This window comes from Cucurbita maxima, unplaced genomic scaffold, assembly GCF_002738345.1.
Source record: "Cucurbita maxima cultivar Rimu unplaced genomic scaffold, Cmax_1.0 Cma_Scf00029, whole genome shotgun sequence".
In the NCBI taxonomy this organism is placed as follows: domain Eukaryota; kingdom Viridiplantae; phylum Streptophyta; class Magnoliopsida; order Cucurbitales; family Cucurbitaceae; genus Cucurbita; species Cucurbita maxima.
The window spans coordinates 1,026,592-1,039,927 of record NW_019272045.1 but is presented as its reverse complement, the minus strand read 5'-3'; the positions used below and the strand labels follow the sequence as shown (position 1 = coordinate 1,039,927).

Below are 13,336 nucleotides of genomic sequence, written 5' to 3'. Positions count from 1 at the left end.
ACGCAAACCATAATGGGTTGAAATTTTATTTGGTCCCCAAACATCACAATGTAATAAATTAAAGGTAGAATGAGTTGTTATTGAACTTCTTGGAAAAGACAACCTAGTTTGTTTTGCTAATGGGCAAATACTACGGTTATGAGAAAGAGTAGCATTATTAAGATGCAATTAATCAGTTAGAAATTTAAAACAAGAAGAAGAAGAATGATCTAGGCGTAAATGCCACAAATCAGATGACTGAGATACTTGCTTTGCTGAAGATTTGACGAGATTAAGAAATATGATAGAGACCTCTGAATTGTTTACCTGAGCCAATCATCTTCCCCGTAGCCAAGTCCTGCATAACACAAGAATCAGGATAGAAGGTTACATAACATTTCAAGTCATTGGTAAGTTTGCTGATGGACATTAGATTTAAATTGAATGAAAGCACGCATAAAACATTGTTTAATTTAAGGTCAGGATTAAAGGAAACATTGTCAGTATGTGATACATATGTCGTCCCTCCATTAGGCAAATTTATCATAGATATGGTGGTAGCCTTTGGTTCAGTCATAACAAAAGCTTTGGATACTATATGATCCGTAGTTTCACTATCGAGAATCCATGGATTAGAACTTGTAGAGTTAATAAATAATGTAGATACTAGAAACAAACTTGCAACATTGATGTTATTATCAAAATTAACAAAAGAACGATGATTGAGTGCAGATAAGGCTTGTACAATCTGTTGTAATTACTCAGAAGAAAATTTTGGATGAAATTAGATGATTGTTCTTCTGTATTCAACTGAGAAACATTGGCCATATTTGCAGATGATCGATATCCTCGATTGTTGCGTTGATTGATTTGTACTGCCTTTCCAGAATTATTTTTCTGTTGACATCGATCTTCTGTATGTCCCCTTCTATCACAAAATTTACAGTGAAACTTATGGATTCGACACTCATCAATTGTATGACCTCTTTTATTGCAATGTTCACATGATTTATTCTTGGTGAATTTTGAATATGTTGTTTTCTTCTGCATTACTGATGCATTCTAGAAATTCTTAATAGGTTTAGAAGTTACCTGACGCTGTATCTCTTATTGTACAAGTAATGAATAGGCTTGCCTTACATTATGTAATGGAGTCATCATCAATATGTAAGATTTCACCGTTTTATAAGACTCATTGAGCCCCATGAGTAGTTGCATCAACTTATGTTCCTCTTGATCAACATGTATTTGATGTTGATTACAGGTAAATGATGTGCGGTACGCTTCTAATTCATCCCAGAGTGCTTTGAGCTTCGTGAAATATGCTGACAGTGTCATGGTTCCCTGTGACATTGCTATCGACATCATCTTAAATTAATAAAAATATCCTTAAATTTTGTATTTTGTCTTAAATACCTTTAAATTGGTAAAAAAAATTAATAATAATTTTTTATGGAAAGTTAATATTTTGTTTAAAAAATACCCTTAATGTTTAGGGTATTTAATATATTCTTATCCATGATTAAATTTTCAAAAACAAATGGTATATTCTTTTTAAAATTACGTTGTATGAATAGAGATTTCGATGTTCACATTAATATTCAATAATATTCAATTTTAAAAAGTAGTTCAAACATGATTTTCAAAGAACTATTTGCAAAACAAAAACTATTTTCATAACCCCATTTAAAAAAAAAAATTATTGATTTGTTTTTATGCAAAATAATAATAGTAATAAATAAATGAAGTTCGAATGCAACTTTTGAGACTCTACCCGATCTAATGACCCGACCCACGATCCCATCTACCCCTTGATCTGATCTTTGTGACTCTATCTTGCCATTTTTTTTACTGATCCAAAGTCGTCTTTGATGTTATTTTGAGGTGTTTGAGGTTAGTATGACCACTATTTTGTCAATTTAAAATATATTAAACTAAGTTAGATGATTATTCGGTATCATTAGGTGAATTAAGCCCTTTAATATACTTTTCCCTGAAGTCGTCAACCTACATAGGTTGAATTGGATTGTGAAGATTTGATTCGAGTTAGCATCAGAAATAATTAGTAACGCCAGCTTAGATCAACTAAGTAAATGATTTACTATTAGCTTGGTTGAATGAATTGCTTGAAGTATGAACAATTTGTGCCTTATGGCCCCTGCACATACCGTGCCTTGTGATTGGTTAATACATGTTTATTATGTTATTGCTCTGGTGTGAGTATGATATGCTATGGAACTTGGTATGTCATGTTATGTTGTAATTATGATATATACTATGTTATGAAGTATCACGTTGACCGACTATGTTATGGAAAGTGTTATATCATTTTACCTATTATTTTATGAGATGACATGAAATTATTAAGCTACGTCTAAGAAGAATGAATGATACAATGTTTCTGTCATTTTTGTATATTACATTCATCAAAATACTTTCTCATTGGTACAATGTTAAAATTTTGCAATTTTATCAAAAAACTTAATGTAATTTTGATTGAATTATTAATGATTTGCATTGAATTTTTTTTTGTGTAAAACTATTTGTGAGAGGTTTATAAGTTTATAAACCTATAAGGATTTGAAAAAATTGTTACAAATAGTTAGCCACCAAAGTCACTTAAATGGGTGATCAAGATCATTGTATGCGATGAACCTCAGGTTTATTGTCTAGTTCCATAAGGGGATTCAGAGTATCGTTTTAATCATCCCGAATAGTTCATATATTATGAGCTGATTGTGTTTTTCGAATAAAGTTCAAAGTGTTGATTTGTTATGTTTACATGCATCTCTTCTGAAATATTTTTAAAGCGGTACACAAACATGTTTTTGTTTTTAAACTCAATATTCGAATCTGAATACAAACCGTCTTACAAGCTCGCATACCGCCACATGGATGTCTAGGAGGACTCGAGAGCATTGATCATCGGGCACAGGATCCCGCCCAAGCAGATCCATATTGGTTATCATATTGATTGGTACTTCTTCTTTTGAGCCGGGCATGAAGATTCTTTGGTTTTAAATCTTGATCTTCATTTTATGGAATCACCAACATTAAATTATATAAAATATTCTTGAATTTTAGGATGTATATTTTGAAAATTTTCTTGAATTATCTACTTTTCAATTATATATATATCTATATATATCTATATATATATATATATATATATATATACTCAATAACTCTCAGTTTTTTAAATCATTAATTCTTAACATTTAAGAAATTGTACACTTTCCATTGAACAAACTTTTTCATTATTACATTGATTTCACTTTGTAATTATTCTTTTCCAAAAAAGACTTAGAGATTGATATTTATAAAATTTACGATAAGAATCGGATTAAGAATTGGCATCGGATGACCTTAACATTTTCCTACATTCCCTCTGACACCATTATATTACATATTCGTTGCTTCTAAGAATGAAGAATATGATCAATACGAGTTCTTCTAACATGTGTTTGTTCTCACTCAGAAAAGTGAACTTTGTTGGTAGAGGGAGTGACTCTCAATTCTTATAAGCTTTTTTTAGCAATCTTATCCTCTCTCGTTCAAATGTGGTTTCAATTCATTCATGTACCCCTCCTTTACTTAAATGTCACATGTTTACCAGCTTTCGTCTTCCTCTGATATCATTTGTAACACCCCGAGGATTTGGATCATGATTTGAAATATCATGTCCAATACTAAAAATAGATTTGATGGTAAAAGTGTTAAGATTATCCCTACTCGAAATATCATGTGATACCGAGTAAATGAGGGTTACATGAATAAATCGATACCATATTCGAATGAGAGAGGTATTGAGGATAAGTGTGATGTCCCACAACGATTGGGGAGGAGAACAAAACACTCTTTATAAGGGTGTGGAAACCTCTTCCTAACCGACTCATTTTTTTAGGGGAAACCCGAAAGCGAAAGTCCAAAGAGAATAATATTTGTTTGTGGTGGGTATGGGCTGTTACAAATGGTATCAGAGCGTGATGTGCCGGTGAGGAGCTTTACCAGTAAGGACGTTGGGCCCTAAAGGGGGTGGATTGTGATGTCCCACACCCTTTAAAAGAATTGAAAGTTATTACCTATACCAACAATGTACATTTCTTTTTGGTGGTTTAATCATATGAATTTCAAGGTTCAACGTGTTTTGCTTGGAGAAATTTTATGTTCGTTGACCATCTAATATACATTTCTTTTTGGTGGTTTAATCATATGAATTTCAAGGTTAACGTGTTTTTATTAGAGAAATTTTATGTTCGTTGACCATCTAATAATTTTTCTAGGATGCATATGAGTGAGGATAATGAATGCAAGAAGAACTGGTATTGATCTATTAAGATATTCTTCACTTAAAGTTAATATATATATATTTAAAAAAAATTGAAACCATAGTGCCATGAAACAAGGAAAAAATAGAAACTTTATTTATTTATTTATTTTTAAAGTTGGATGCTTTTTTAATCTCAATGGTCTCCCCATCATTCAACCCTCAAACCTCTTCTTTCATTTGTCATCAAAAAGTCCCTCATTATTACACACACACCAAACCAAACATATACATTATAATTTTCCCCCTCACATATATTTAATTTCTTTTTTAGCATAAAGTTCATATTTATTATATTCATTTTTCATTTTACAATTAAATTATAACTTTTAATTGAAAAATATTTTAGACTTTTGATTGGATTTTTTTTTTTTTTTTTTTTTTTTTTTGAGATCCTACCTCGATGGTAAAGGATAATAAAATATTCTTTATAAGGGTATGAAAATCTTTTACTAGTAAGGGTATTTTAAAAACGTGAGACTGAACAATGATACTTAACTGGCCAAAGTGAATAATATCTATTAGTGGTGGGCTTGGGCTGTTGTAAATGGTATCAAAGCTAGACACGGAGCAGTGTGTCAACGAGAACGCTAGACTCCTAGTGGAGGTGAATTGTGAGATCCCACGTCTGTTGGAGAGAGAAATGAAACATTCCTTATATGGGTATGGAAATAAATATATGCTAGTGGTGGGTTTGAGCTGTTACAAATGGTATCAGAGCTACACACCAAGTAGTGTGTCAACGAGAACGCTAGACCCCAAAGGGGGTGGATTGTGATAACCTACATCGGTTGGAGAGAGAAACGAAACATTCCTTATATGAGATGGAAATAAATATCTGCTAGTGGTGGGTTTGAGCTATTACAAATGGTATTAGAGCTTGACACCGAGGAGTGTGTCAACGAGAATGACCCCCAAAGGGGGTGAATTGTGATATCCTACATCAGTTGGAGAGAGGAACGAAACATTCCTTATATGGGTATGGAAATAAATATCTGCTAGTGGTCGGTTTGGGCTACTACAAATGATATCAGAGCTAGACACCGAGTAGTATGTCAACGAGAACGCTAGACCCTCAATGAGGGTGGATTGTGAGATTCCACATTGGTTGGAGAGAGGAACGAAGCATTCCTTATATAAGTGTGGAAATAGAAACCTCTCCCTAGTGGACGCGTTTTAAAACTGTGAAACTGACGGTGATACGTAACGGACCAAAGATGACAATGTCGGCTAGCGGTTAGCTTAAACTATTAATTTTTTAAAAATAAAAAATAATAATTTTCCTTTTTTTAAAAAAGGTAGGGATCTTAGTGGGTTGCATGTTCCATTAAACCATTGAAAAAAAGAAATCCAAACAATACCCACCAAACACATGTATTCCATATTTTAAGCTGATTTTTTCATCATCATCCTCATATTCTCAAAACATTATATTCCTTTGGTTTAAATATAATATATAGTATGAATATGTGTTTAATTATAGTGAATTTAACTATAATTAATTAAAATGTATAGTTATTTATTAGTTGTACCATTTTCCAATCATTAATTCCACATTGCTATTTATCATAAATAGTTGTATATTTCTTATATATTAAAATAAATATATTTGAACTCATCGCTAGCAAATATTCTTTTCCTTTCAGGCTTCCTCGGAAGGCTTAAAATATGTCTGCCAGGAGAAGGTTTCCACACCCTTATAGGTGTTTCATTCTCCTTCACAACTAAGGTGGGATTCTCACCAATCATGTCTAAGGATTCGAATTATGATTTAGAATCTGAATTTGACACCTGACATCTTCGACACTTCCTAATGATCCATATTTAGGATTCGAATTAGGATCAAAAATCTAAATCTAGTACCTATGTCCTCAACCTTCCTTAACAATCCATGTCTAGAATTCAACTTAGAATCTAGAATCTAAATTTGACACTTGATGTCCCTAACATTCTCTAACGATCCATGTTTAAGATTCGAATTAGGATCTTGAATCTGAATTTGGCACCGGGTGTCCCTAACATTCTCGACTTGTTTTTGAAGCAAATATTTGAATTTGTGATCTTACCCAACAATAAACCAAAATTCTCCTATTTCATAATTATTTCGTTTTTAATTTTTAAATTTACGAATGAGTTTTCTTATCTTATTATCTGTTTTTCCGCCTAGGTTAGTAAAATCAAGCCAAATTCTCAACTTTTTTCCACCCAATAGTCATATACTGCTAACTCGTTGCTGTTGCCTTTGCTTACATGATATATAACACCGTTTTCAATCCTCACTAAATCTTGCTATCAAACTCTCTTTCAAAGATCTCTTTGCCTCCATTTTACAGAACATTCTTCTTAAATCGGGGTCAAAGGCTCGAACATACGTTACTTAGTCGTAAGCGACGCATAAACAAATTCACTCCTAAGAAGGCAAAAAAGAATTATTTCTATTTTTTAAATTTGGATAAAATCTCTAATGTTTTATTTAAAAAAATAAAACAAAAACAATTTCTAGAAAATATATATAAAGAAAAACCCATCAGCCAAATGGTAATTAAATGGAGTTTTAGTTTTCAAAATAGGACATATTTTTTAAAATATCAGTAGAAACTATATAATAAAATAAATAAATTTATAAGTAAAAATGACGTTTATAAATTTATTTTAAAAAAATAAAATAGTTAAATTAGTGCAATTTAACCAATTTTTTAAATAACCTCATCTGAAATAGGCCAGAAAATGGAAGCTGGAGAGCATAGGGCAGAGGGAGGAAGACGATGAGTGAACCAAGATAAGAACAAAACAACACCTAATATATTCACTGCCTAATTATTACCAATCATTAATACACGCTTTCCCCTTCACGCACCCTTCTTTTTTGGTTGAGGTTCTTGCAAAACATCACCGAAAATATGTTTTAATCCATCCACCCACCGTTCCCAATTTTCCGTGCCCTTCATTTTTGGCAAATTTTAGTTTCAAACCCTCACTTTCATTACCTTTAACCCCATTTCCCCTTCCCCCATTTTCTTCATTTGGATTAATCTTTCCCCGACAAGGGGGGATTTTCAATCCGGATTTTCTTGCCTTCGATTCTTCTCTGCTTCTCTTTCTACAGGAATTAGGTCAGTTCTTGATGAAGCAGAAAGAAATCGAAGGTTTTCACTCCCAATTCCGCTTTAATCCTTCATAATCGTTAATGGGTGTTTCTGTTTTCGATCATTTCATTGATTTCTGAGTTGGGTTTTGGAGATTGAAGATTTTCTTGAAGAATTTCCAAGTGGGGTTCGTCGATTTTGAAAGTGGAGAGGTTCTGAAAGAAATTCTGGCTTTGGGTTTTCCCTTTTGTTCTTTTACCTTCTTCGCTTGATTATCACTAGGGGGTTATGTAAGGTTGTTTTCTGCATTGAAATTGCTAGGTTGTATATTTCTGTGAATGGGTTTATTCTTGCACATACAAAAGTTTAGGTGAGGTTATCAGATATACCATAGATTGGGAGAGAAATCTTTGGGGAAAGATGAAGTTTCTAAGCCTTGTTGGGAATTCCTTTGGGTGTTCTGCATCTGGGGAACGTTTAGTTTCAGCTGCAAGAGATGGAGACTTGCAAGAAGCTAAAGCTTTATTGGAATATAATCCTCGTTTGGCGAGGTACTCAACTTTTGGTGTACGAAATTCTCCTCTTCATTACTCTGCAGCTCATGGCCACCATGAGGTATTTCACTTTTCAAAAATGTCTCTGTTCTGCTTAGAGATTGTTCCAAATGTCTTTCTGATGGTGTCTTGACTTACTCTTTAACATCTTTGTCTGCAGATTGTTGCTCTTTTGCTTGAATCTGGGGTTGATATCAATCTACGGAATTATCGGGGTCAGGTACGAACAATGTCGTTGTTTGTTGCTCGTTGTTCTCGTTTAGTTTCTTTATGTTTGTTCCTCAATGTGATGTTTTGTTTCATCCATTCATGAATTCCAATGCGATGTGTAAGAGCCTAAGCTTACCGATAGCAGATTTTGTCTTCTTTGGGTTTTTCCCTTTTGGGCTTTTACTCAAGGTTTTTAAAATTCGTTTGTTAGGGAGAGGTTTCCACACCCTTATAAAGGGTGTTTCGTTTTCCTCCCCAACCGATGTGAGATCTCATAATCCACCCCCCTTCGAGTCCCAACATCCTTTCTAGCACATCGCCTCATATCCACCCCCTCCCTTCGGGGCTTAGCCTCCTTGTTGGCACATCATCCGGTGTCTGGCTTTGATACCATTTGTAACATCCCAAGCCCACCGCTAGCAGATATTGTCCTCTTTAGGGTTTTTCTTTTGGGCTTTCCTTCAAAGTTTTTAAAAAGCGTCTGCTAGGAAGAGGTTTCCACACCTTATAAAGGGTGTTTCGTTATCTTCCCCAACCGATGTGGGATCTCTCAATCCACCCCCCTTCGAACTCCGGTGTTGGCACATCGCTTTGTGTCTGGCTTTGATACCATTTGTAACAGCCCAAGCTCTCCGCTAGAAAATATTGTTCTCTTTGAGCTTTTTCCTTTCGGGTTTTCCCTCCCGGTTTTTAAAACGCGTATGCTAGGGAGAGGTTTCTACACCATTATAAAGAGTGTTTCATTCTCCTCCCCAACCAATGTAGGATCTCACACTATGAATGAACTATGACCCTTTGTTACATGCTATTATTTTTTGTTACAACAATCTGTGAACAGGTGAGTTATGTTCAAGTTGCCTGTGTGTACTATTGTTAAGAGTTCGAAATTGAATGTTGTTTTTGCTAACAGACTGCCTTGATGCAAGCTTGTCAGCATGGTCACTGGGAGGTTGTTCTGACTCTTATACTTTTTAAAGCCAATGTGAGCTATACCTCCCTTTAGTCTTAGTTCCACCTGTTCTAATGTTCTATGAAGTAGTTTGTGGGATAAGTTAGATAACGTTGTCATATATTTCTTTGGGAGACATCAGATTCACCGAGTGGATTATTTGAACGGAGGTACTGCTCTTCACCTGGCTGCTCTGAATGGTCATTCTCGGTGCATCCGACTTCTGCTTTCTGATTATGTGCCTAGTACCCCAAAATTTTGGGATATGTTAAGTAGTAGGTCGAACGATGAAGAAACGGTTTCTAAGTTTGACTTTAGGTATTGTTGTTTGAATCTAATTCTGGCCAGTTATATACTTCTCTATTCTGCTACATGAAGTCACTGATTTGTTTTCCTCCATTTCATCCATCAGTGGTCTAAAGGAGGTAGTTAACAGAACAGCGGATGGAGGCATCACAGCTCTGCATATGGCGGCGCTAAATGGGCACGTCGATAGTTTGAAATTACTTCTGGACTTGGGTGCCTCTGCTTCTCAGGTTACCGTAGAAGATGGAACCACCATCGATCTAATAGGTAACTCGGTTTTTAGTTCGTGTTTTTTGTTTCTCTTATGCTGTTCTTAGTGAATATGAGCTGTGATATGATGAAGGGGTTAATTGAACCTTGTTTTTTTTATTGTTTCTCATTACTGAAAAGCCTAAAGTTATTGAAGTATGTTCTGTTCTTTAGTTTAAATTGTGTTCTATTAGAGCGCTGATCCTGAGAAGATCCTAAACACAAAAATTGGACTGCTCTGTATCTTGCATCTAGTTTTACATTTTAAATTTAATAGATTTGTGAGATCCCACGTTGGTTGGAGAGGAGAACGAAGTATTCCTTATAAGAGTGTGGAAACCTCTCCCTAATAGACACGTTTTAAAACATTGAGGGGAAGTCCAGAAGGAAAAGCCTAAAGAGGACTATATCTGCTAACGGTGGGGTTGAGTCATTACAAATGGTATCAGAGACAAACACGAGGCGGTGTGCCAGTGGGGACGCTGGGACCCCAAGGGGGGTGGATTGTAAGATCCCACATTGGTTAGAGAGGAGAACGAAGCATTTCTTATAAGGGTATGAAAACTTCTCCCTAGTAGATGTGTTTTAAAACTTTGAGGTGAAGCCCAAAAAGGAAAGCTCAAAGAGGACAATATCTGTTAGTGGTGGGCTTAGGCTGTTAGAAATGATATCAGAGCCAGACACAAGGTGGTGTGCTAGTGGGGATGCTGGGCCCCATGGGGGGTGGAGTGAGATCCCACATTGGTTGGAGAGAAGAACGAAGCATTCCTTATAATGGTGTGAAAACCTTTCCCTAGTAGATGCGTTTTAAAACCTTGAGGGGAAGCCCAGTGAAGGGAAAAAGTCTAAAGAGGACAATATCGGCTAGTGGTGGGCTTAAACTGTTACATGATTATTGTTTGATACCGTAATTTTTCTTATAGAATTTTAATGTCATTACATCATGTTATGGAGTTGGGTATGTAATTTCCTAAAAGGCAATCATTTGCTCTCAAACATGTTCATTGGTCACGCTTTTCTTTCAAAACAGAGTCTGCTAGCTATGATTAGTCCGTTTGTAGCTGAAAAAGATTGGTTCTTCAGGCTTTCTTCTTAAGTTGAATATTAATTCCCTTGGGATGATTATGTTGTCATATTTAGGTGCTGGAAGCACAGCCCTTCACTACGCTGCATGCGGTGGGAACACCCAATGCTGTCAAGTAAGCCCTCGATTTCAAGACTAAACGAAAACGATTAGAACGTTTCAAAATTCAGACCCATAATTCTCTAGATCAAACTTGAAATGATTGTTTGTGAATGTTTTGGTTTCAGATGTTGATTGCTAGGGGAGCCAGTCTTGCCGCTCAGAATGCAAATGGGTATGCTTCTCTCAAGTATTCGTATGCAAATGTAACTCTTTTTAAGTATGGTGATTTGTTGTTATCATGGCTTGTGAGATCCTACATCGGATGAAGAGGGGAACAAAGCATTCTTTAATAAGAATGTGGAAACTTCTCCCTAGCAAACGTGTTTTAAAAACTTTGCGGGAAAACCCGGAAGAGAAAGCCCAAAGAGGACAATATCTGCTAGCGGTGGGCTTGGGCGGTTACAAATGGTATCAAAGCCAGACACTAGGCGATGTGCCAATAAGGAGGTTGAGCTCCGAAGGAGAGTGGACATGAGACGATGTACCAGCAAGGACATTGGGACCCGAAGGGGGGTGGATTGTGAGATCCCACATCGATTGGGGAGGAGAACGAAACACCCTTTATAAGGGTTCCCTAGTAGAGCGTTTTAAAAACTTTGAGGGAAAACCCAGAAGGAAAAGCCCGAAGAGGGCAATATCTGCTAACAGTGGGTTTAGGCTGTTACATGACCTATCCATCTCATAGCCTTCATTTTCGCCGATTGATTTTCATTTTGATTCCCATCGTTCCCATTCTTGATAAATAAACGCACCTCAGACGCTGGCTCGATAGTAGAATCTAGGCTAGATAAAACAATGAAGATCATAAATAAAACAATATTTTTTAAAAAAATTTCTAAGCATTATTTAGTTCTATTGTCTTACCCAATAAACTTGAGGTTGTCAGATCATCCTATGTTACTTTTATCTTATTGAAGATGGACTCCATTGATGGTTGCTCGTTCGTGGCATCGAGACTGGCTCGAGGAAGTTCTTAGCCAAGAGCCTGAAGTGGCAGCGACAAACCTCGCCCCTTCACCATATCTAACTCTTCCCCTTATGAGCATTGTTAGAATTGCTAGGTGAGTCGTGCGCGACCAACATTATTAAAATATCTACTGACATCGTTCTTTACTCGTGACCGATAGGATTGTTAGAAAGCTTTATGATTACTAACTCAGAGAAACCCCTTCGATTTTTTTTCAGAGAATGTGGATGGAGAAGCTGTGATGCTGTACTTACATGCCAAGATCCATGTGTTGTGTGTTTGGAGAGAGAATGCACGGTTTCTGCACGAGGTAAATTTGATTCGAGAAGACTTGCTTACGGTTTTAGCGCCTTATAATTCGTTAAGTTGACGCACGTGATCCCAAACGGTTCAGGTTGTGATCATGAGTTCTGCACAAGCTGTGCACTTTACCTCTGTTCTACAAACTGCACATCATCTGTTTCTCACGGTCCTCCCGGTTCGATCGCGTGTCCACTGTGCCGAAACGGTATAGTTTCCTTTGTCAAACTTCCCCAAACGAAACCGATTGCCAAAGAGATTGCCAGAACTAGTTTATCTCTATCATTTTGCACTTGTTCTGGTGAGGCACCAGAACCTGCTACATTAACCACCCCGTTATGCAAGCCTGAGTTCACTTGTTCCCGAATTTCCCCGCTCGGAGCATCGTTTCGATCCCTCAGCTGTCAGAGGTTTCCTTCAATGAAACTCAACCCCAATCTCTGTATGGGAGATCCTGAAGGTAGCTCTTCTTTGGTTCCCTGCAATGTTGACAGAAACATGAGGAACAATAATATTGCGAGGTGTTCGAGATCAGGTTTCCGACGAACAGCTTCGGAAGGAAGACGATCATGGTTATCTGCACTGAATCAATATGTTACTACTGGAAGTGGATGCTGAAATTATTGATGACAATACCTCTTTTCAACTCGAAAACATTTCCTTTTACTTTGTGTTCGGTGTCCATATATTTACCCAAAATCCGAAAAAAATGAAAAAAAAGATACGAAAAGAAAAGATCATAGTCTTGAAATGATCTTATATATGATCATTTTGATGCCACATAACATGTCCAGCTCAATTTAGTTTTCAAATATGAGTCTTATTTTTTGTTTTGGTAATATTGATGAATGGGTTGTAAATATATAATGAAAAGTTCTTGTATTTGAAATAATTTTGTATGAACATGAGATGTTAAATTATAAGCTAAATGAAATGTGTTATCTAATTTGCTTTAAACTATACTGTTAGCTAAAAGATCAGAAGTTCGAGTTTCAAGAAATTAAAAAATATAGTCAATTACTTCAACTCTTTTTCATATTAGTATGGAGCTCGAGAGGAATGAGCAAATTAGTAAGACAGGCATATTGAACAAGATATGTAACAAGCTGACGACGAGATATATAACAGGCTAAAGCAGACAATCTTCTAGCGGTGGGCTTGTACTGTTATAAATGATATTAGAGTTAGACATCTTACGGTGTGAGGCACTAACTATGAGGCTG

General features: G+C 35.9%; 1 protein-coding gene across 1 annotated transcript; it reads left to right on the top strand.

The window, feature by feature from the left end:
• Nucleotides 1-7,147: 7,147 nt before the first annotated feature.
• Nucleotides 7,148-12,815, top strand: LOC111465508 (E3 ubiquitin-protein ligase XBAT32-like). The gene is made up of 10 exons (XM_023109913.1): nucleotides 7,148-8,007; nucleotides 8,107-8,166; nucleotides 9,067-9,138; nucleotides 9,248-9,423; nucleotides 9,518-9,678; nucleotides 10,801-10,859; nucleotides 10,972-11,018; nucleotides 11,764-11,907; nucleotides 12,032-12,123; nucleotides 12,208-12,815. Exons 1-10 carry the CDS (start codon nucleotides 7,813-7,815, stop codon nucleotides 12,729-12,731), a joined length of 1,530 nt encoding a protein of 509 aa, XP_022965681.1. The 5' UTR covers nucleotides 7,148-7,812; the 3' UTR covers nucleotides 12,732-12,815.
• The last annotated feature ends 521 nt before the right edge of the window (nucleotides 12,816-13,336 follow it).